Source organism: Bos indicus x Bos taurus, chromosome 14, assembly GCF_003369695.1.
Source record: "Bos indicus x Bos taurus breed Angus x Brahman F1 hybrid chromosome 14, Bos_hybrid_MaternalHap_v2.0, whole genome shotgun sequence".
Lineage (NCBI taxonomy): Eukaryota > Metazoa > Chordata > Mammalia > Artiodactyla > Bovidae > Bos > Bos indicus x Bos taurus.
Window position 1 is genome coordinate 16,914,742 of NC_040089.1, and position 24,330 is coordinate 16,939,071.

The window sequence follows — 24,330 nt, forward strand, 5'->3', positions numbered from 1 at the left end:
TGAGTTTAGGAGGGTTGGAAACTTAGATAAGGACTTGCTTTGGCTTTCAGCCATTCCCTTGCCAGGTGTGTAAAGCCCACCTAGCCCCCTAGTGGAAATGGCATCTTGGAATAAGAATCCAAGGCTAGGAGTCCTGGGGGGGTCCAGTCCTGCAAAAAGGGATGGCCCAGCCTCACATCAGCAGGTCCCGAGATTGCATCAGTCAGGCTAGAGTGGATCATGGTACAGTAAGAAACCGCCCCAAGTCTCAGAGGCTTAAATAGCAAAGGTTTATTTCTTGCTCATAACTACTTATCCATTGCAGGTCAGTGGGGAAAGCAAATCTTGATCTTTGTAGACACTTAGGAACCTGGACTGGCTGAAGGGGGCTCCATCCTGAGATAAGAAAATCTGTGCCTAGGAGCTTAGAAACCTGGATGTGCTCCTCAACACTTCCACTCACATCCCAGTGGCCAAAGGAAACCACACCTGATTTCCCAGCAGGTGGAGATCACGGGGAAATGACAAGGTGCCCAGAGGGAGAAAAACAATACTCAAGAACCCCTAAGATAACCACAGGGGAAACTGGCTGGTGGAAAGGAAATGGGAGGAGGAGGGCTTGTTCCGGCTCAGGCCCCCTCTCCACCCAGACGGAGCCAGATGTGGGGACAGAGCCCATCTCTGGACTCTTGGCACCCCAGCAAGCTTTCCCTTCCCGAAGCTTTCTCATCAGGCTGTCAGATTCAGCTTAGGACTCTGCACAGCCCTGGTCATTCTAACCTCATCACGGCAGTCAGCAGGAAAAAGGCAGCATCAGGACCGGGGCTTAAAGAACCTTCAGGAACCAAAGGGCTTTGTTGTTGTTGAGTTTTCAGGAACTAGGGAGGAAAAGGTGAAGTGAGGACAGAAACACTTTTAAGACGAAGCAGACGCCTCTGCCTCTGTCAGGAGCGTTGTGTTGCTTTTGTTGTTTAGTCGTTCAGTGGTGTCTGACTCTTTTGCAACCCCATGGACTGTAGCCTGCCCGGCTCCCCTGTCCATGGGATTTCCCAGGCAAGAATACTGGAGTGGGCTGCCATTTCTTCCTCTGGGGCTGCTTCCCGAACCATGAACTGAACCTACGTCTCCTGCATAAGCAGGCAGATTCTTTACCATCTGAGCCACCAGGGAAGCCTGTCGGAAGTGTCTTTGGAGAAATATAAACAGGGCTAGGCTGCAGGGAGATGCCCCCTGCAGAGTGCAACTCAGGAGGCCAGGTGCATGAGGATCCAGAGGCCACCAGGAGGAAGGACTCTGTACCACACCCCCCCACCCCACCCCTGGGCTCTGCAGCAAAGGCAGAGCCTCTGAGCCGGGCAGCAGGAAGGCATTTGCTGAGATGAGCTGGTGCTAGGGGGGCATGGAAACCAGAAGATTCTTGCGGGGCTTCTACACCTGCTTCTCCTGGACCAAAACAGCTCATCACACCCCTCCCCCCAGCCATAACAGCCTTGTTCCTTAGGTCTCAGGCTAACTGTCATGTCTCTGGGAAGTGTCCCCCAACACCCCCTCCCCCACCAAATGGCTGGCTGGCCCTCCTCTGTGCTCCCTAAACATCCTGTGTTCTTATTTCTACCCAAGCAGGCCTAAATTTAGGAGGATCTGTTACCCTCAGGATCTATTAGCACCACAGGAACAAACTGGATGAAAGAGCGATGGGGCTGGTGAGGGCACGGCGTTCCTGCTTCAGGATATCAGCAAGCCAGGTGGAGGGGCCAGAACTGGAGGTAGCTGATGCACCTGGTGGCTGCAAGGTCAATGTGGGGTCCTCCCTGCTTGCTCAAGGCTGCCTGAACCACAACTGCAGGGCCATTCTCAGATCTGACAACTCAAGCCTCCCAGGATCCAGCCCAGACTCCAGGAACCTCCAGGTCAGCCCAAGGCTCTTCAAAGCAAAAAGCTGAGCTGCCACAGGGCCTTGTCCAGCTCCATCCCCTAGAAGCCTTGGTTTGCCCCACCCCAGGTGGCCACACTTTGAACCACCTCACATAATTTCCAGTGGTAGGTTCTGGGCCCCATCCCTACTCACCACCCCAGGGACTCTCTAGTGTTAGGCTCTTCCAGGGAAGAGGCATTTCTGTCCCCTCCCAGAAACATCCAGTATGTCCCCAGACTGTCTCCTGAATCTCTCCCTCCTGAATCCCTGGGGAGTGGGCCATTCCTGGGCACTGGGACAGAGGAGGACCTTGGTCACACCCACCCTCTGCCTCAGTGCCTCAGTTTACCCATATGTAAAACCTGGGTTGCATCAGCCCCTTGTTGCATTACAGGTTCAGGAAATGTTGATATTAAAGCCCTGGTGGCTCTTTGGAAGAAAGATGCTCTATTTTCATGATTTTGTCCTCTAGCTCCCTGCCCACCACCTCCCTGGAACCTTCTGGAATGTGCTACCTGGGCCATACCAGGGGGTCAGGAAGCAAATCATCTCAGGCCTGGGAACATTCAAACATGGGCAATGGTTTCGTCCAAGTGCCTTTAGTTCAAAGGGAAGCAGGTCCAAAGCCACTCAGTGTTGAAGTGGGGTCTTTGAGCCAGAAAAATCCAAGAATGCCCAGCCTTGTCCCCGGGGAGGTCAGCTGGCAGAAGGGACTCTTCAGAAATGTGGGGAGGCCTGTAGAAAGGGCCTCCAGGTGTGGGCTACCCTGGGCACCAGGCCCAGGTGCTCAAGTTGCAGCCGAGTGGGCCTGTAGGCGTTGAGGTTGCTGTAGAGGGCTGGCAGGCTGTCATGGGGCCTTGGGGAGAAGTGGGCCTGTGGGGTCAGGGCCCCCCAAGGGCTGTGGTGGGGCTGGAACCTGGAGGCAAGCAGTGGGTTTGGGGCCAGGGGGCTACCAGGCCCTGAGGACGTGGACAGACTCCGGGTCTGGGGGTTGCTGCCCGTCGATGGGCTGTTGAAGGGGTTTGAGGATGTGCGGTCACTGGCTGAGCCACTGCTGTCACTGAGGCGGCCAGGCGGGGGCCCAGGGGCTGCTCCGGGCTGCAGGGGTGTGGCCAGCCTGGGCGACTTGAGGCCCATGACGGGCTTGGAGGAGGCGTAGAGGTGGCGGAACTCCTCATCGAACAGCTCCACTGGCTGGCCTGTGAACTTGGAGAGGATGTTCCGGTGCACGTGCCCACAGAGCCAGGTGAAGCTGGAGGGAGAGGAGAGAGAGTGAGGGGCGGGGGTGGGGAGGCCGCGGGCACCCTGCACCGGAGGAGGACCTGGTCCAGCAGGACCAGGAGGACGGAAGGTATGCCCACTGCACCTCCACGCCGGCTCCTTCCACCCTGATTGAACCCCCAGTTACTCCTCCTATGGATAACCAAGCTGAAGCTCAGAGACAGTGAGTGTGTGTGTGTGTGTGTGTGTGTGTGAAGTCACTTCAGTCGTGTCATAGGTCTTTGCGACCCTATGGACTGTAGCCTGTCAGGTTCCTCTGTCCATGGAATTCTCCAGGCAAGAACACTGGAGTGGGTTCCCATTCCCTCCTCCAGGGGAGCTTCCCGACCCAGCGATCAAACCTGCATCTCCTGCATTGGCAGGTAGCTTCTTTACCACTAGCGCCACCTGGGAAGCCCCAGCGAATGTTTGCACGGAAGTAATTAAGATGCAGAGGAAATCCTTGCCTCGGGTCAGGGCTCCTCCCGGTGCTCAGATGAGAGCCCCTCAGAAGTCCCCGTGGAGGCACAGAGGGGCCATGTGCTGGCCGAGCGCCAGTGTCCCCCACTGTGCTGCTGGGGGTCACCAGCCGCTGGGGCTACAGCAGCCCCACCTGTGACATGCACGACATCTGCCTCTTCCAAACAAATGAGGGTCTGGGCTGCTCCTCGGACGGCAGGGCTATGGGCTCATGAAACTCTAAAGGGTGTAGCCAGGTTTTCATGGGTGGGACGGGGAGGGAGAGTCCTGTGCTTTGGGGGAATGGGAAGGAGAATACTGTGGGGGTGGGGGGTGGGGACAGGACAGGGGAGATGCTGCATGGAGGGTCTGCCTGGACACTGCGGGAGGACACCCTCAAGCAGAGGCCCTGACCTTCCCCCTCATTTACACATTTTATTGAACAAAATGCTTAAGGCATTTACGCGTTATTTTTATGATTCCCTAATTTAAACAGATTCCTTTCTATCTCTGATTGAAAACTCTCATCACCCAGTCACCCCTAAAGAGCCAGATGATACCACAAAAGACTATCAGGTTAGTCTTGACAGTCTAACTATCAAGAGAATCAATAATGTGGGCCCAGGCCTGGAGCAATGGACACAGAATGGTCAGAAGGAGACAGGGTCACTGAGTGGGATGGAAACAGCCTCACCAAGGGTCTCAGCCTCCAGGCCCCAGCTTGTCTTTCCACCAAAAGGCAGGTCCAGCTTCAGGAGTCCCCTGCTCTGTGAGGCAGGGCGGGGCCCATGCAAAGCTGGGGAAATCCTGGGAAGAACAATGAGGCTTTGTCCAAACCTCACCTGCCGCCCGGGAGCCACCCACACAACCCAGAGAGGTGGGCAGCTAATCTGGGACAGCAGCACTCTTGGCTACGCTAGGAATCAACTGTAGAACTTCCCTGGAGGTCCAGTGGTTAAGACTGTGCTTCTACTGCGGGGTTCATTTCCTGGTCTGGGAATTAGGATCCTGCAAGCTGCACAGAGCGGCCAAAAAAAAAAAGAAATCGCCCTGTGTTTTTTGGAATCAGGCTAGATTAGACCAAGCAACTGTGTGCTTTCTCAACAAAGAAGGTCCAAAGGTGCCCAGGCAACTTCTCAGGCCCCACGCACCCTGTGTGCCCTGTGCCCCCGCCCCCAGCGCCCGCATGTCCTTACAGCACCTGAGTGCTACCTCCTTGCCATACTCACTGTGTGAGGGTGCTCCTCCCTTACACCCCAAAAGTCCATTCATCCTGTACTCTAGCTTTTACGCTTTCTTTTATCACCACCCATAGTAAGAATTTTATTTTTATTGGATTTTTCTTTTCTGACCCTTAAGTACATAGGGGCTTTCCTGATAGCTCAATTGGTAAAGAATCTGCCTGCAATGCAGGAGACCTCGGTTCAATTCCTGGGTTGGGAAGATCTCCTGGAGAAGAGATAGGCTACCCACTCAAGTATTCTTGGGCTTCCCTGGTGGCTCAACTGGTAAAGAATCCACCTGCAATTTGGGAAACCTGGGTTTGATCCCTGGGTTGGGAAGATTCCCCTGGAGAGGGAAACAGCTACCCATTTCAGTATTCTGGCCTGGAGGATTCAGGCCATGGACTATAACAGTCCATGGACTAGCAAAGAGTTGAACACGACTGAGCGACTTTCACTTTCACAAGTACATAGAATTGATTTGATCATAATCTTTGGCTCAAGACCCATGCCAAAGATCTATTAATGGCCCATTTACAGTTACGTAGCTTTATTTGGTTATTTTAAATAACCTAAGCACCTATAAACACGGGAACGTGGAAGCCTATGAACAGGGAAGCCTGCCATGGTGCAGTCCACGGGGTCACAAAGAGCCAGACACAACTTAGCAACTGAACAACAAGCATCTATGAACCTACCACCCAAAATAAAAGGCTAGCATCTTGACAATGACCTGCATTTAACCACATGGTTAAATGCAGGAACACATTTTTCCAGTTTCTCCAAAATAGAAGAAATCATCACCCAGAATCCTGTGTCATAGTTCCCATACTTTCCTTTTTCTATAATAAGAAAAAGTTTTATATATTCTCAAAAGTACTGTCAACCTTCCATATACTCAAGGATGAAAAATATTCAGAAAAAAAAAGTCTTCCAGAAAGTTTCAGAAACCAAGACTTGAATTTGCCAGTTGGCAACCATTTACATACAGTTTATACTGTATTGGGTATTTTAAGTAGTCAAGACGTGAAGTATGCAGGAGGATGTGTGTAAGTTATATGCAAATTGTACACCACTTGGCTGGATGGCATCACCGACTCGATGGACGTGAGTTTGAGTGAACTCCGGGAGTTGGTGATGGACAGGGAGGCCTGGAGTGCTGCGATTCATGGGGTCGCAAAGAGTCGGACACTACTGAGCGGCGGAACTGAACTGAACTGATATGAGGCACTTGGGTATCCTTGAATTTTGGTATCTGTGGGGATGCTAGAACCAGTCCTCTACAGATGATGAGGAACAATGGTAAATATTTTACTTGTTTTTAACATACATGTCATCTCTGGGGACTTTTTTTCTCTTGCATATTGCTGGTTATCCGTGTTATTTCTTACTGCTGTACTTCACTTGTCTTTGTTGTATGAAGTCCCACCGGGGGCTTTGTCATCCATCCTTTCATTGATAGGCATCTGAGTTGCTTCGATGGTTTTCCTGCTGACCGAGGGAGGAGCACCCTCTCGCACCAGTGCTTCTCCTTGTCTCCTAATGTCTCACAGACCAGTCTTTCTATCTAGGAGTGGAACTGCTGGGTAAAACCAGGTGAATATTCAGCTTTAGAGGAAATGCCTAACTCTTTCCAAAGTCACTGTGCTGATTTGAAAACCCACCAGCGATGGAGAAATTGGTTAAATCCACTATTTGTATGGTCAGTCTTTTTTTTTTTTTTGATGAATAGCCATAAAATGGTAACTCATTCTATCCTTGATTTGCATTTTCCTGATCACTGATGATGCTGAACATCTTTTCGGGTGGTTCCTCCTGCATGAAACTCCTGCTCTCACCTCTCGCCCACACTTCCATTGTGCTGTTTCTCGTGTGTGGTTTGTGGGAGTTCACTGTGATTCTCAGCGCTAATCTTGTCAGGGCATCATGAAAACCTGCTCCCAGTTTGTAATCTGACATTTCACTTACTTTAAGCCATCTCTCAGTGAACCAAAGTTCTTCACTGTAGTATAGTTAGATTTAGCAATCTTTTTTGGTCAGTGCTTTTTTGTGTTCTGTTTAACACAGAGGAGAGTCTGGGTTAAGATGTCTAATCCTTATCCTAAGGTCTAAAAGACATCCATCTCTATATTTTACTAAAAGTATTAAAGTTGTTTTTGACATTTAATTTCTTTTAATCTATTGGAGGTGATTGTGTGTGTGCACGCATGTGGGTGTATGTGTGAAGTAGAATCCGGTTTTTCATATGGAGAATTTTTCCCCCGGTTTCCCCTTTCCCCACGCCTCTGACATGCCCTGTCAAGCACGGGTCTGGGTCTAGGCCTTCTGTCTATCCCTCTGTCACTTTGTCTGTCTCCCCCCCATTGCCACGTTGTCTACAGCACCACAACAAGTCCTGATCTCTGGACAGGCAAGTCCTCCCCACCTGTTCTTCTTCAGACCTATCTTGGCTATTCTTGGAGAAACGTATTTTACATCCTAAACTGTTTCCATATGAAAATACGTGCATAACCCCACAACAATTTCCTGAACACCCTTTACCTCAGTGTGCTCTGATTAGTTTTATTCCATCTTATTTCATTTTTTAAGATTTCTGGGCATCATCCACTAACTCAGTTTCATAGATGGTGATGTACCAGGTTGAAAAATGGTGTTCCTCTAGCCACACTGGGGGCTTCCCTGGCGGCTCAGCTGGTAAAGAATCTGCCTGCAATGTGGAGACCTGGGTTGGGAAGATCCCCTGGAGGAGGCCATGGCAACCCACTCCAGTATTCTTGCCTGGAGAATCCCATGGACAGATGAGCCTGGTGGGCTTCAGTCCATGGGGTCACAAAGAGCTGGACATGACTGAAGCAACTTAGCACACATGTACGTAGCCACATTGGATGGCCAGGACCTAACATGAACATTCATTCATTCCTCAGATATTTATGGTCATAGACAAACATGCAGGCACTGTATTGTCTGTACTTCCTTCCAGGAAGCAATAGAAAAGAAAACAGACCCAGTCTAGGTCCTGACACCATGTTTTTTACGATCTTGGCTAGCCAAGTTCATAGATAAGCTCTCTAGGGAATCATGTGGAAGCTGCCACCAGCAAGATGAGTTAGCAGGACAAAGACAGCAGGAATGAGCTCTCCAGCAAAGGGAATACACAGCAAGTGCAAAGACTCGGAGGCAGGAAGGGCCTGGGAGGAGGCCCATGTGGCTGCAGCAGCGTGGACGGGAAGAGCCCTGCTGAGACAGAGGCCATGGCAAGAAGGTGGGTTTTTTTCCCCCTAGGACAGTGACACGCATTGAAGGATTTTAAGGATGCAAGTGATTTGATCTGGTTAGCATTTAAAAATCTTTCTGTTCCTGGTAGAGAAAGCCCAGGGGTGGCTGTGCGGGTCAGGTTAAGGTTGCCCCGCCCTCCTCCAGGGATCTTCCCAACCCAGGCATCAAACCCAGGTCTCCCCCATTGCAGGCAGATTCTTTACCAGCTGAGCTACCAGGGAAGCCCCCAGTGTGGCTAGAGGAACACAATTTTTCAACCTGGTGCATCACCATCTGTGAAACTGATTTAGTGGGTGATGCCCAGAATTTTTCAAAAATGACTTAAGATGGAATAAAAATAATCAGAGCACACCGAGGTAAAGGGTCAGGGAAGGAGTGGGAATCAGGGGCCGGTTAGAAGGCCATGCTCTTATCATGTTATTCCTCGAGCTGTTTCAGCTCCCTGCTCTTGCAACCCGTCCCCCTGTTCCAATCTTTTTCATCCTCCAAGCATCAATCCAACCTCCAGGACCTGCCAGCCAAGACCCCACGAGGGGTCATTTCTTAGCGCATACTGACCTTAGAGCACATACCACACTACACTCTGGCCATCCATCTATGTTTCTTGATGAGAGGGAGATGTTCCTAGCACGTGGCACATCACCTGGGCTGAATGAGACCCTCAACAAGAGCTTAGCTGTTGGGACGCAGACCCTCCCCAGCCCCACCCTCAAGGCTCAGCTAGAGAGAGAGCTCTCTGGTTAGCCCTTTGTGTGCATCCAAAGGGAAGGGCCGAAATACCTGAAGCCCAGAGACAGCCAGACTGGAAGGGTGGGGTGAAGGCTTTTCTGGGGGTTTTTTGTTTGTTTTTATTGGTGACACCTATAAGGGTTCCAGGGAAAAGGATCCTCTGAAAAGCTGGCAAACAGATCAGTTGTTCAGTCCTCCCCCTGGGAGCTGGGTTCCCTATAGTTCTCAGGATGAATGGCCTGGTGGTCCTCAAGCCCACTGCCACCCTCCTTCTGAAAGTGAAAGTTGCTCAGTCATGTCCCACTCTTTGAAGTCCCATGGACTGTAGCTCTCCAGGCTCCTCTGTCCATGGAATTCTCCAGGCAAGAATACTGAAGTGAGTAGCCATTCCTTCTCCAGCAGATCTTCCCGACCCAGGAATCTAACCAGAGTCTCCTGGTTCACTTTGCAGGTGGATTCTTTACCAGCTGAGCTACCTGGGAAGCCCTGGAGTCCCCCATATCAAGCCCAGCCTGAGATCCTGGTCAAGGAAGCTGGTGACCCTGGCCCAGTCACCTAACCTGCTATGTGCCTTAGTCCCCCCATCTGTCAATCAGAAGAATGATGCCTCCCTCTACATGTGATGAAGATTAAATCCTTACTAAAGGTCTGATGGCACCTGGCCCAGGACCTGGCTCAACAAAGTGGTTCCTGCTTCCTTCTGCCCCTTCCAAGGTCAAAGCCGCCCCTGCATGCTCTAAGGGCAAATACACATGAACAGAGAGAGGCCTGATTGTCCTTATGGAAAATAAGAGAAGGCCTCCCTCCTCCTTCATCTTCTCTTTCAGAATTTCTTTCTCTGTCCTTTTCAAACATACAGGAATCTTTTTAATGGCTAAACAAGGGCTTCCCTGGTGGCTCAGAGGATAAACAATCAGCCTGCAATGCAGGAGACCTGGGTTTGATCCCTGGATTGGAAAGCTCCTCTGGAGAAGGGAGAGGCTACCCACTCCAGTATTCTAGCCTGGAGAATTCCATGGACAGAGGAGCCTGGTGGGCTACAGTCTATGGGGCTGCAAAGAGCTGGACACAACTGAGCGACTTCACTTTCACTTTCAAGGCACTTGCCAGTCGCACCGCCAGCTCCCCAGAGATGGGGACAGGGGAGATGACTGCTCAGTGGCGGAGGGGCCGTGGACATGCTCTCACCACATCCACGGATGCCACTGTGACAGAAGATGGACGTGCTTTAGGCCAAAGGAATTTGAGAAGCAGGTGCAGGAAGGACTTTCTGACCTCCCCCTTGTCCCTGAAGCTGGTCACACTTTAAATGGATGCATTATCTGGCATATGCATTAATGTCTCTGTACACTGTCTATATTAAAATAATGAAACATTTTGCAAGTAAAATAGGGCCCCCAAAGACAACAAAGCAAATTGCACGGCTTTAGAATCACACCTGAGAGCTCTGAGAAAGGAAACGAGGAAACATCCTATTGCAACACAAAGGGAAACCAAGGCACTTGTAAGTGTCTCCCCACCCAGAATTCCTCCCAGGAAGGACCCAGATTTCCCCCTTTCTCCCAGGCAGGTTCTGTCTCCAGCCTTGTGTAGGTGATGAGTCCCCAGTTCCCCCAGGAGCTGCTTGTGGGTATGTGGGCCTGAGCGGTTGGGGCTGGTCTGCACCGAGCTCAGCCTTGGCCTCCTCGAAGCCCCAACAGAAGGTGGAACCCAGCACTCACCTATACGATCCACACAGGACATATCTCCAGTCTGAGATGATGAACTTCTCCCGGATTTGGCCGGAGAACTTCCTGCCTGACTTGGCACAGTACACCTCTCCTTCCACGCTCCGGATGGAGATGTTCTGTTGGAAGGGAAGTCAAGGTGTCCTCACTATGTATTTATGGTCACACACCTGTCTAGAAATGTCTGGAAGGATGCTCAGCAAGAGCAAAAGGGTTATCGCTAGTTGGTGGGATTATGCGCCATTTTTATGCTCTCCTTGGCTGAATCTTCTAAATTTTCTTCCCTATCCTGACATTATTTGAGTAATGAAGAAGAAAAGAAAAGGGAGATGGTAGAATTCAAACAAAGCAGAAAACAGGAGTGACAGGATGCTCTTCCAGTTCAGGCTCTAAGCACATCCCTCGGAATCCTGCCCTCTCTCCCCTGTCACTGTTTCTTGGGGCCGTATGTTCCTTGTGGCACAGCTACACAGCTTTCGGGCAGGATGGGGTTGAGGTCCTCTGAATCCAAGTCCAGGGGTGTGAGTTCAGCTACTTCTGATGGGGAAAGCAATCATATCACGGGTTTATGGTACCCTTCATTAGTGTCTAGGGCTTCCCTGATAGCTCAGGTGATAAAGAATCTGCCTGCAAAGCAGGAGGCCCCAGTTCAATTCCTGGGTTGGGAAGATCCCCGGAGAAGGGACAGGCTACCCACTCCAGAGTTCTGGCCTAGAGAATTCCATGGACTATATAGCCCATGGGGTCGCAAAGAGTCAGACACAACTGTGCCTCACTTTCACACCGTGAGGAAGGGCCATCTGACCTGGACTTTGAGCAAGAAGTAAATGTTTATTATAGTGAGAGGGGGCATGTGTCCCACGGCGTAGCCTATCCTATGCTCACACAAAGTACTTTCACACCATCACGGGGCCCTACCTTGAGGTGAGTGTCAGAGATCTGGGCTTTGTCACACATCTCCTGGAAGAGCTTCACGCCTCCCTGGTCCAGGAGCACACAGACAAACACCCCGCGCTTGTTGGCCGCCTCTAGGATGTCACAGAAGATCTCCACGTCCGTGAACACGTCCATCAGGATCGCCAGGACCTGGGCCAGGGCAGAGGGGTCAGGGCCAGGTGCTAACTGGTTTCAGCCTAACTCCTCAGTCCCAGCGGGCCTGGGAGATCTGGTCCCATGAGTGCTGAGCTGGGGGTGGTGGGGGATGACGGCAGGACTATGGAAGCATGCAGAGCTGCAGCAGGGCCCTACCCCTCATCTCCAGCCCCTCCTCATATCCTCTGGCCTCTCCTCCCACTGTTGGAGTGGAAAATGCAGAGGAGAATGGAGAGAAAAGCAAAAAAGAGGAGGCAGAGAGGCGGAGATGAGACCAGGGGAGGTGGTTGGGCAGAATCACAGGAGAGGGACAGATTTACAGTTATGGGTTCTTAGCTGTTTGGAGCTCGAAGGCACTCTATGGCCCCTGGCTTTCAAATGTTTTTAAGTCTCAAACCAGACCCTTGTGGAGACCCCAGGAAGTATAAACTAGACTAGATACTGAGCTGCCCCAGTGGGTGGAGGAGGGAGTCCTGCTCAACCAGCAGGAATTGCGTCGTCCGGCAGAGCAGAAACTCGGGGGGTGAGGGGTCTAGATATCCAGTCACGGCGAGAGAAGTACGTGTTCCTGCCAGGCACCTATTCATCCTTCTTGTGCCAACAGCACCCCAAGCTCATTTTATCTTATTTTTGACCACACCACATGGCTTATGAGATTTTAGTTCCCCAACGAGGCATTGACAGGTAGATTATTCAGCAGCCATTAAAATGATCATTATAAGGGTTACATAGAAACTATAAGGAACAGTGAGATGTTTAAGCAAATCTTGCTGTTTAGTATAATGCTTACCAAGTGTGTATTAACAATTAACTAAGTGAAAAAAGAAAACAAAGGACTAAATGATAGCACGTCTACTACAATTGCCAGTGAGGGAAGCCGGTATATAGGCAGACAAGAGCAAAGCCAGCACTGGCGGTCATATTTGGCTGGGGCACTGGGGTGAGTTTTTTCTTCAATGTCACCTGTAATAATAATGTTCTGCCACTTTCCTAATAGTTACAATACATATTTTTGGACCATAAACATCTGGAAGTAGCAAGAACAAGAAGAGTGTCACAGAGAGAGGTGAAGGAGTTGGCTGGCACCTACATGGAGCTGACTTGCTGCTCAGTTGCTCTGGGTATCTGGACAGTGGAGGGGACCACAGAGAAATTGCTCACCCAGGGCTACAGGTCACTAGAGATGTTTAGAAATGTGGCTCTGTTAACACACAGTTAAGTACATGTGTGTGTGTTAGTAGCTCCGTCATGTCTGACTCTTTTGTGACCCCATGGATCGTAGCCCACCAGGCTCCTCTGTCCATGGGATTCTCTAGGCAAGAATACTGGCGTGGGTTGCCATGCCCTCCTCCAGGCGATCTTCCCAAGCCAGGGATCAAACCTGGGTGTCCCCGCATTGCAGGCAGATTCTCTACCATCTGAGCCACCAGGGAAACCCATGGTTAAGTACATGTACACATTAAAGCTTATGGCGCCAATAACTCTGAGGACCTCCCTCCTGAAAGACAAATGCCTCCTCCTCTAAGGTATTGGCAAAAGAGACAGTTCTCTCCCCTTAGGAGGTCAGTAAATCCTCCCAGTTGTGTCCCAGTGAGTCCCTGTTTCCCAGAGCCAGGGCTGGTAAGCGGGTGACTAATGGACAGAGTGTTTTGGCTGGGTTTACAGAAAGCCCAGCACCCTAATGTAAGGGATGCTTGGCAAGACAGGCTCATGGCATCCAGGTTCATCTTGTTTGCCTCCTGTTGGCATTGTCTCCCAGCTGGATCAATTCAAGGTCAGTAACTTCTTCCCGGGGCTCCCCAGGTGACACTAGTGGTAAAGAGCCTGCCTGCCAATGTGGGAGACACAAGAGACTCAGGTTCGATCTCTGGTTCAGGAAGGTCCTCTGGAGGGGTGTGGCAATCCACTCCAGTATTCTTGCCTGGAGAATCCTCAGGGACAGAGGAGCCTGACGGGCTACAGGCCATGTATATGACTTCTTCCATCCCCTGTGTGGGAGTCCCACCTCACAGGGCCTAGTGAGCTGAATGATGAAATCCCAAAAGATACGTCTACATTTTAACCGCCAAAACCGTTGCTGTGACCTCATTTGGAAAAAAAAAAAAGAGTCTTTGCAGATGCAATTAAGACTCTCAAGCTGAGATCATCCTGGACATTTTGTGCACATGTGCTAAGTTGCTTCAGTCATGTCTGACTCTTTGAGACCCTATGGACTGTGGCCCGTCAGGCTCTTCTATCCATGGGATTCTCCGGGCAAGAATATTGGAATGGTTACCATTTCCTTCTCCAGGGGATCTTACTGACCCAGGGATCGAACCTGCATCTCTTACATCTTCTGCATTGGCAGGTGGGTTCTTCACCACTGTACCATCTGGGAATCTTCTTAGGGCCAATCAGATGGGCCAGCATGGAGGCATGGGGCTGGCTGAGAAGGAGAAGGAGGTACTTCCCGTGCTAAGGAAGGAAGTCGGCCTGGGAGCACAGCCTGGCAGGGCAGCTTTGGGGATCTGGAGTCTCAGAGAGATGGAGGGACCCAGTCAGGGGCCTGCAGGTCTGCTGGGGCGGTGCCCACAAGCAGCATTCATCCTGCGGAGACCTCAAATCGTGGCTGAGAACCCTCCACTACCAGCCAGGCAGACGTGAGTTTCTCATGGGCTGGAAATCTTGCTACTTTGGGGGAGGCAGGAGGCAGGAGGGGAGAGGCGATTTGGATCCTGGTGGGGCCACCAACCATGTTGGGGCCAGTTGTTGGAGGCACTTAGCACCCCACGCCCCACTTTGTCCTTTGATTGCTACTCTTCCCTCTTTCTTTCATATGTGCTGATGCTCCCTTAAAAAAAGCAAAATATAATTTTCACTCTTTATTTATTTATGCCTCACAGCATGCGGGATCTTAGTTCCCCGACCAGGGCTTGAACTCTCGCCCCCGCAGTGGAAGCGTGAAGTCCTGGAGTCCCTGATGCTCCCTTTTTGAGTTTGGTTGATGTGTAATAACCGCAGCACCTGAGCACCTGATTTCCTGAGCAACTACTCAGCCGCACGTTTATTTCCTGTGACCTTCACAACACCATGACCCGGACTTCCCTGGTGAAGAACAGGGGTGCAGAGATGTTAAGTAACTTGCCAAAAGCCGCAGGGCTGGAAGGCTGGAGATGCCCTAGATCCCAATCCAGAGCCACGCTCCCAACCAGTCTACCGTGAGCTAAGAGAAGAACTCATCTCTGTTTATATCAGATGTAGTCTGTCCCTTCTCTGCTTGTGGCTTAGGGATGGGTAGGGAAGGAGAGTCAAGCCTGGGAGGGTTGGGGGACCCCAGAGAGCAGAGCTCAAAGAGAACATGAGCAGAAAGGGCCCAGGTGGGCCCTCCACCATCACCTATCTGCTGACCACAGGGTGAGGGGGCCAAGACCCCTTAGAAAGGCAGCTGTGAGAGGCCTATCCCCTCCAAGCATATGCTCCCCCCTTTAGCGTCACCTCTGTCCGTGCCTGGTGCTTCTTGCCATCAGTGCCCACCTGGAGCAGTGACAATACAGCACTGAGCCCCAGCACTCAGGGGAGGAGGGACTTACTCTAGGGAACCCCCATGGGAAGGGATACAGGCCAATCACAGATCCCAGGAGGATGGTGGGGGTTGGGGGGTGGGGAAGGAGCACTTCCACTGGTCTTTGGAGGCTCCCCACCCCATCCTGGTGGGACTGGGCTCTGGCCCCCAGTGGAGGCGCCCTGTTGCCTGTAAACTCCACAGGCCTAGGGGGTGGGGGGCGCTGGAGCCCTCTCTCCCAGGTCTGCCCTCCCTCAGCAGCCCATGTCAGAGGAACAGCCAGAGAGCTCGCCATGGGGCCCCTGGTGGTGCTCAAGGCCCTGGAGTCCCAGTTACCAGGTGCGGGGCGGGGACACGCTCATCAGCTTCCTCAGCGCATGGTGCGGTGAGGGCAGGTTTCCTGCTGTGTCCCACCCCTGAGCCTTGTTCTCCCTTCAGCTGCTCCCAGGGCAGGGGCTCGGCCTGAAAAGATGGTCCTTGACACCTAGGGGTGGGGGCATGGAGCTTCTTGGGAACCAGATTACAGCTGCCCCTTTGCTCCTCTGCATTGCCCCACTCCCCCACCCCCCACCTCCCCAGGGAGCTGGGTAGAGTTTTCTTTCTGCACTGAAAGGGAGAGGAAGAGGAATGCAGCAGGGCTGGGGGCTTGTCTGCTCAGGGTCTCCAACATTTTGGCCTCAGGACCCCTTTACACTCTTAAAAATTACTGAGGCTTCCAAAGAGCTTTGTTTATGTGGATTATAACTATTGATATTTGTCATATTAAAAACAAACTGAGAAAACATTTAATGTTTATTAAGCATTATTTTAAAACAACTAATATTTGTTACTTAAACTCATCACATGCTAATATGAATAACAATTTTAGGGCAAAAATAACTGTACTTTCCAAAGCAACAATGGAGTGAGCAGAATGGCATTATTTTTCAGTTTTGCAAATCTCTGTGGTGTCTGGCTTAACAGGAGACAGCTGGTTCTCATATGGCTCCTGTAGCAATCTGCTGTGATGTGTTGTTTACGGGGAAGCATGTAAAGATAGTCCAATCTCACACAAATGAGTGGTTAGAAAGGGCAGTACCTCACAGACTCACTGGAGGGGTCTTGGAACCTTCGGGGATCCTGGACCACACTTGGAGGATGGGTTATTCATGTTTTTTGTTTTCTGTATTTTGTGATGCTTTGACATCCCAGGGTTAGTTTATTATTAGAGGTGACAAACACCTTGCCTAGGAGCAGCCTCTGAGATGCTAACCAAGCAGTCCAGACCCATGTCCCAAGCCTCCGTTATCTAACTCTCCAGCATCCTGACAATATTTCCCTTCCCACCCTAAATCACCCCAGTGCCAAGTATGGGACAACCAGGGACCACCTGTGGCTCCGAGCCTTCGGAATTATTCAAACAAACCAATTCTCAACAGTTTACCTCACCCTGCCTTGCCTTGCCTTGCCTTGCCTGCAAAATCACAATAAAGACTTATGCCCATGCATTCCCTGGCTCCTCCCACCCCCCAACCCCGCCATGGACCCTGGTGCTCCCCACGTGGCCCTGCATGGTGTGCGGTGCCTCCTGCTTCTTGGTGAAAGTGAAGTTGTTCTTTGCGACCCCATGGATTATAGACTGCCAGGCTCCTCCGTTCATGGGGTTTTCCAGGCAAGGGTACTGGAGTGGGTTGCCATTTCCTTCTCCAGGGGATTTTCCGGACTCAGGGATTGAACCCAGTTCTCCTGAATTGCAGGCAGATGCTTCACGGTCTGAACCACCAGGGAAGAACTTGGTACTTAACCCAAAAGCCAGCTATCTTTAGACCAGCCATAAAGGTTTGCAGAGATCAGAGTTGACTTGGCCCAAGGGTCCAACCAGCTCCTCTTTGGAAATTTTAAATTAAAAGACAAAATTTAAAACAAGGAGACAAGGAGAAAAGCCACTCTAAGTTGCTTTGAAATCACTAGCACTTACATACTATCATGAATAAAGACTAACCTATATAAACATCTTCTACTGCCGAAATAGGTTCTGGTACTTATTTCCTGATTTGCTGCTGCTGCTAAGTCTCTTCAGTCATGTCCGACTCTGTGTGACCCCATAGACGGCAGCCCACCAGGCTCCCCTGTCCCTGGGATTTTCCAGGCAAGAACACTGGAGTGGGTTGCCATTTCCTTCTCCAATGCATGCAAGTGAAAAGTGAAAGTGAAGTCGCTCAGTCATGTCCGACTCCCAGCGACCCCATGGACTGCAGCCTACCAGGCTCCTCCATCCATGGGACTTTCCAGGCAAGAGTACTGGAGTAGGTTGCCATTTCCTGATCTATCCTATGTATAAATCTGTAAGGAACCATGGCTATTATCTGTTTTCTTGTATCCTTAAAGTGTGAATGAGTACTCTAGGGAACTGCAAGTGAAAACCTCTTCCTTCCTGATAGTCCTTTCCAGGTCTCCCTGCCTCCAGGGCATCCAGCCCTCTCCCTCCTCCTGACCTCTGCTCTTGACCCACCCTGGGCCTGGAGTTCCTTTCCCTCCCTTCTGTGCTCAGCAAACTCTTACTCATCCTCTGAGACTCAACTCACAGGTTAACTTTTCCGTGAAGCCTGCCTTAGTCACGCTCCCCTCTGCTCCCAGGCACAGAGGGTTGTTCAAGTCCAGTGTCCCCTCCACTCCCCTAAGGGCAGGTGGCTGGGAGGAGGGATGCCTCTTGTTCTGCTCTGCCATCCTGGGTGCAGGGCCTGGCCAGTGTAGGCTTTGTGGAATAAAGGGATGAGAGCATAACAGGAAACAGGGTGAACTCCTGCTCCATAGGGAATGTAAACTGCTGGCTCTGTTCGTCCCTCTCTGTTCTTTCCTGCAGGGGCTGAAGCCATAGGAGAGGGAGAGCACAAACCTGCTCCCGCCCTCCCCCTCTGTGTGGACGCTGCTTCCCAAGGACCGCCTGTGACTGGGGATCCAGCCTCCCTGGCATCTCTGTCACTCCTGAGCCCTGTGTGTGTGTGTGTGTGGTATATGGGAGTGATACCACAAACTGCCTGCAGGAGCCTGACAGCTAACAAAATGAAGGTCATCAGGGCCTTGACATTGTTGTAGTTTAGTTGCTAAGTTGTGTCTGACTTTTTGTGACCCCATGGTCTGTATAGCCTGCCAGGCTTCTCTGTCCATGGGACACGCTTTTGAGCAAAGTCTGGGAGATAGTGGAGGACAGAGGAGCCTGGCGTGCTGCAGTCCGTGGGGTCACAGAGAGTCAGACACGACTGAGCGACTAAACAATGTCAGGGCCCAGGATGAGAGGGACTGATGAAGAGAGCAGTGACGGCGACCCACACAAAGGGGTGGCCTCGACTCAGCACCCACAGAGCCAGTCTTCCGACTCGCTGAGAGGAGCTAGAAATTCTTACTATTGAGTGGAATCTTGTGATTTTTAAGTGTTGCCCTAAGTTTGTAACATGCTGTGTGGATAGAGCAAAAGTCAGCAGCAGGCCTCGAGTTCACAGAGGTGAAGAGAGAGCCGCCTCCCTGGGTGGGGTCGGGGCAGGAGAAGGGTTTGGTGGGGGGGACGACGGTGTTTCACAAGCCCTCACCTGGCTGCTTTCCAGGAGCCTCGCTCCCCCTTTAAGCTGCAGCTGCGGTTGAGAATTTCACCACCACCCCTGGTCCCCGCCCCTCGGGAGAGCACTGAACTTCAGCACAGAGAGGCCAGAGGTAGCACACTTCGGAACAGGCCCTGACAGCTGGAAAGGACCTTAGTCCAGTGTGGAATCTGGGGCCTGGGGAGGCCCAGGGACTTGCCCTGGGTCGTGCAGCCCAGCCCAGGCAGTGTGGGCACTCCTGACTGCCCGCCTGAGCCCATCAGCAAAACGTGAAATATTGCTCTGAAGTAGTCTAGCAATGTGAAAGTCGATGCTCTACCCCCTGTTATCTTCTATTTTGTTCTTCAGAATTCTACTCCCTCTCTTCTTTTAAGTACGGCTTCCCCACTGCTGGTGGCTTCTTCTGGAGCCATGAGATTTCACACAGGGACTTTGGTCCAGTGGCTAAGACCCTGCATGCCCAGTGCAGGGACCTCAGTTTCGATCCCTGGTTGGGGAACTAGATCCCACATGCTGCAACTAAGATCAAAGATCCCATGTGATACAACTAAGACCCGGCACAGCCAAATACATAAATATTAAAAAAAAAAAAAGGATTTCACACAGTATTGGACTTGGGAGGGGAGTCCATCATGAGAGTGGATCTTAGCAGAAAAGGAGCTTAAATATCAATGTGTTCTTTTTCAAGTTCTTTTAGATGTAACAGAATTAATGCTTTGGTGGCTCAGATGGTAAAAAATCCGCCTGCAAGGCAGGAGACCCAGGGTTGATCCCTCGGTTGGGAAGATCCCTTGGAGAAGGAAATGGCTACCCACCCCAGTATTCTTGCCTGGAGAATTCCCATGGACAGAGGAGCCTGGCAGGTTACAGTCCATGGGGTCACAAAGAATTGGACATGACTGAGCTACTAACACGCACACACATAAATGTAAAATAAATAATTTGAGTGATGAGACAGGGAGACCCTTTATGGATAACAAAGTATTCTCCTGGGAAGCCATTCTCACCTCTGGCTCTCTGCAGTTTTAGGAGAAGAGGTGGCACCCATACCCCTATGCTAAGGAGTCATTTTATGCATGTGGGTAGAAAGATCCCCTCTCCTGGGCCGACAGTGTGCAGCCCCTGTGGATCCACAGTTCCAGGAGCAGCAGGAGAACTCCTGACCAAGTGCCAGTCTCGGCGCCTTAAATTCTGCCAGCTAAGCTCTGGTCCTGAAGGATTTTTCTTCCTCTAAAGTCACCTATTCAAAGGTAAACACTCTGGGGAGGGAGAAATCTTTTCTGCTGCTTCCTCTGTCCTCTGCCGACCACCGGCTGGATTCAAGCGCTGTGCTGAATTTGTGGGCAGACAGGGCCAGACGAGTCTGAGAGGAAACGGGACAGGTTTGCATCCCAGTGGAGCAGCCCCTTCATTCAGAAGCACAGACACGAGGCACCTTGCCTGGCCTGGGGAACTCAGGAAAGCCTGCCTGAGAAGGGGACTTCAGTCCCCTTTGGTCTTGAGAAGGAGTAGGTGTTAGAGGAGACGCCAGGAAGGTGAGGAGGCTCCAGGCAGAAGGAACAGCATGTGCAGAGGCCTCAAGACAGAGCCTGGTGGGTTTGAAAACCTCCAGGTCACTCAGGATTGAGTGGCAAAACAGGGGAGAGGAACTGGAAGGGCTGTGAGCTGTGCTGTGGAGTCAGCTCTTCCCAGTGAGGGCAAGTGGGAGCCACTAAAGACTTTAAGCAGTAAAGGGGACAAGTTCAATTTGAAGTATAGAAAAATTGTCTACAGGGATTTCCCTGGCTGTCCAGTGGTTAAGACTGCGCTTCCACCACAGGCAGCATGGGTTCAAGCCCTGGTTGGAGAACTAGGATCCCACAGGCCGTGTGGCAAGGTCAAAATGTAAAAAGTGTTTACAGCAGCTTGGAGACTAGGCGGTCAGGGATCAAAATGGGAGAGGAGGGTCAGAAGGGAAGCTGTTGTAGGAGTTCCAGTGATGGGTGGCCAGGAAACCCGGATGGTGACAAGGGGGAATCCAGAAGTCAGTGATCTAGGGCCAGGCAGAGAGAAACATCCCTGGTTCCACCCTACGCTCCAGTCATCTGGACTGCATGCCTTAGAGCAGGAGGCATCCCTTTCTGCTTTCCTGAAACCCCCACCCCCACCCCTGTGGCCAAGGAGGCGCGGGCTCCGCCATCGCTACCTGGCTGGTCCGGGTGATACAGCGGCGGATGAGGTCCCTGATGTTGCTGTGCTTGTCCGTCTGGAAGTACACGGTGGCGCTGGACTTCTCCTTCATGTAGGGCTTCTCGGCAGAGGCCCAGGTGTGCAGTAGGGCCGGCTCGCTGCCCTCTGAGGCTACGGGGAAGTAGGTACCTGATTGCAGGGAGCAGGTGTCGAGCCCCTTGGAGCCTGCCTCAGCCACCCCTGGGGGCTCCGGGGCACAGGGGGGCTCCTTGGCCTGGGCCTGGATGTACTGGGCCTCCACTGAGGACAGGAAGTCCACCTCGCCTTCTTGGCTGAGCGCCTGCCAGTAGGCCTCGGGACCCCCATCCAAGAGGGCATCTGTGGCCAGCCGGGCACTCTCATTGTCGCTGAAGTCAGCCCTGGCTGGCTGGACCCACTGGCTCTTGACATCTTCCAGGCGTTTCTGGATCTTGCCCACGTGTCTTGCCCGGCTCATGCTGCCCTGATCCTGAGTCGGGGGGTGGGGGAGCAGGGAGCAGCTGGCACCTGAGCCCTTCCTGATGTCAGGGCCACACTGCCCAGGAGGAGCGGGACTCCTGGCACCTCTGGAAAGCACCCTTTCCTGGCACTGCTGTGCGGCCCACAGCCAGGACTAGCTGCTCCTAGGAGGTGGTTTACTGCTGTCCGGAGCAATGCTTCACAGGGCTCATCACCCACTGCCAGGGGTTGGCTTATCTCTGAGCAACGCCCGCCCTGCCCGCCGGCCAGGAGGGCCGGCTCCTTCATGCCTGGGCACACTCAGCCCTGGGAGACTTCCTCTTCTCCCAGCAGCCTCGCTGAGCCGGCTTTCCAGCTTGTTGTGCAATTCTCCCCGAGCTCCTCAGGCCCCACTTAGGAAGCCAGCAGGCTCTCCCAGCTCCGGCGTCACCCGGTGCCTGGGGTCCCCCTCCTGAGCTCTTCAGTGCAGATGCTGATTGGTTCAAAGACAACAGTTTTCCTGCCAAGTCCCTGAGATCCTGTTTCCATCTGGTCCCCGTGTGAGGAGGGAAACTGGTTGCCTGCCAGGCAGAGCTGTCTACCTGGCTTTCCCCCTTTCTCTCAGTGACTCCTCAAGTTCCCCGACCTCCCCATCCCCTGGAAAAGCCTTCTGTCCCATCGTTCTTCCCTTCTTGTGTTTGCCATGGTGGTGCTTGAGCAGAACCGCCAGAGAGATACCAGTCCTGGGGCCAGCACTGGGCTGTTGGAAGTGTCTGCTTGGAATACTATCTTGAGAATCTTCAGTCATGTCAGACCCATGGAGCAATGGGATTGGTCGTTCTCAGTGCTGGAGGGGCAGGTGGCCACAGGTATGTTTAAAGTAGATGAACCGCTACTTTAAAGGGGGAAGCCACATTTTCTTTTCAGATCAGGGCATCATCAATTCCATGTCAATGGACTGCAAAACCTAGAGTCCTGGTGTTACCGAATCAGGTCTCGCTGCTCGACACTCAAAAGTCAGTACTCCAGATAGAGACAAATGTTGGTAAAAAGGAAAAGTTGCCTTTAATCAGAATTCTGGCAATTTCGGGAGATGGTGGATGCAGTATCCCCCTAAAACCTCCTGAGAGTCTGCTCAGCCATGAGATTTTCAAAAAGAAAAAGGGAAGTAGCCTCAGTTACTCTTTGAGGTAAGGACTCAGGGTCATCACTGTCCCCCACTGCATACAGGCTTGTTGACCTCTTGTGATCCTTCTTAAGATGCAATCATATTCACACAGCTTGTTCATGAGATGACTGAAGGGGAAGTTAGGGAAGAAATCTGATTATCTGTTAATTACTTATTCTTATTTAATTTCTACTTCTTTGATCTATGGAAAGAACCAACAGATTAGGCAAGGTAATTCTGTGATCAAAAGATCTGAAAGGTGCGCTAGGGCCAGAAGATGAGTAGAGCACAGAGGTGTCTCTTTAAGATTAATGACAAGACAAAGGGGTACCTCCTGCAGAGAGCTCTTTCCTGCCAAAAGCTATTTATGCGACTGTCTTTGAATGGGTTCTTTCAGAAACAGACTCTGAGGCTAGGATTCCAGTACAAGTGATCCCAAGAAGCAGCGGGGCCAGAGGAGTGAGACAGAAAGGGGAGGGGAGCTGCTGCAGGTCACCATCATGGCCATCTTCCCAGGTGGCCCTGGTGACAAAGAACCCACCTGTCAGTGCTGGGATCGTAGGAGACGTGGTTTGATCCCCAGGTTGGGGAGATGCCCTGGAGGAGGGCGTGGAAACGTGCTGCAGTACTCTTGCCTGGAGAATCCTCATGGACAAAGGAGCCTGGCGGGCTACAGTCCATGGGGTCACAAAGAGTCGACTGAGCACACACGTGGGAACAACTGGACTCCACACCCTCGCCCTTCCTTCAGATCCTGCTCGTGCAGGTGGACTTCACCTTTTGCCCACGTTCTCCTCGAACCTCCCCTCCTCCCCCATCTCCTCTGGGTCCTCAGCCTGTTCTCCAGTCTGTGTCACCAAGTCCAGTCCCCAGGCCGATGAGGGGATGATAACCCATGGGATCTGAGCTGATTGACTGCGAGGCTCAGAAGCTCTCAATTACCTGGTCCCTTGAGTACCAAGTACTGAGTCCTGAGCCTGGTGTTGGAGACCCTGCATGTCTGTGATGTGTGCGGACAATCTTCCACTTGGCTGTTGTCGAGTCCTCCCTGCACACTGGCTGTCTGTGCTAAGGGACACTCAGAGAATCAGGCCTCACTTCACAGATGTGAAACGCAAGGTTCAGAGAAGTGGAGTAACTTGCCCAGCTAGTGAGTCCCTGGCATGGTCCCTCCAAAGCCCATGTGCTTTCTGCCAAGCTTCACCCTCCCTTCTCTTCCTCTGCCCTTTTCCACTGCTTCTCCTGCTAAGCCGCTTCAGTCATGCCAAACTCTGTTCGACCCCATGGACTGCAGCCCACCAGGCTCCCCCGTCCCTGGGATTCTCCAGGCAAGAGTACTGGAGTGGGGTGCCATTGCCTTCTCCACCCTTTTCCACTAGAACAATCCAAATCTTCTTTTCAGTTCCAGAAAGTGTGTAAGGGAGAAAGCCAGGGACTTCCCTGCCGGTCCAGTGATTAAGATTTCGCCTTCCAATGCAGGGGCTGTGGGTTCGATCCCTGGTCTGGGCGCTAAGATCCCACCTGCCTCATAGCCAAAAAAACAAAACATAAAACCGAAGCAATATTGTGACAAATTCAATAAAGACTTTAAAAATGATCCACCTAAAAGAAGTCTTAAAAAAAAATAGCGCTAAGGCTGAGGAACCCTGGTCCAGGTCCCTCACCCATGTGGGAGATCCAGTCCCCGGCCTTTGCTCAGCCCGCCCCCTCAGCGGGAAGTCCTTGCTTCCACCATCATGG

The 24,330-nt window shown here is 51.9% G+C and overlaps 2 protein-coding genes and 1 long non-coding RNA gene across 3 annotated transcripts in view; 2 read left to right on the forward strand and 1 right to left on the reverse strand.

Annotated features, from left to right (window-relative positions):
* Window positions 1-9,718, forward strand: part of C14H8orf76 (chromosome 14 C8orf76 homolog) — a 31,469-nt gene extending 21,751 nt beyond the window's left edge. The window contains exon 6 of the mRNA XM_027560918.1: window positions 9,293-9,718. Coding sequence (XP_027416719.1) covers window positions 9,293-9,400 — 108 coding nt within the window. The 3' untranslated portion in view covers window positions 9,401-9,718. The remainder of the gene's footprint in view (window positions 1-9,292) is intronic.
* On the reverse strand, window positions 256-21,885 carry FAM83A (family with sequence similarity 83 member A). Its single transcript, XM_027560916.1, has 4 exons — window positions 20,962-21,885; window positions 11,487-11,654; window positions 10,563-10,687; window positions 256-3,146 (listed from the first exon to the last, which is right to left on the reverse strand). Exons 1-4 carry the CDS (start codon window positions 21,439-21,441, stop codon window positions 2,612-2,614), a joined length of 1,308 nt encoding a protein of 435 aa, XP_027416717.1. The 5' UTR covers window positions 21,442-21,885; the 3' UTR covers window positions 256-2,611.
* Window positions 13,990-15,983, forward strand: LOC113904136. Its single transcript, XR_003514418.1, has 2 exons — window positions 13,990-14,299; window positions 14,543-15,983. It is a non-coding gene; the product is annotated as an uncharacterized LOC113904136 (long non-coding RNA).
* Window positions 21,886-24,330: the final 2,445 nt, after the last annotated feature.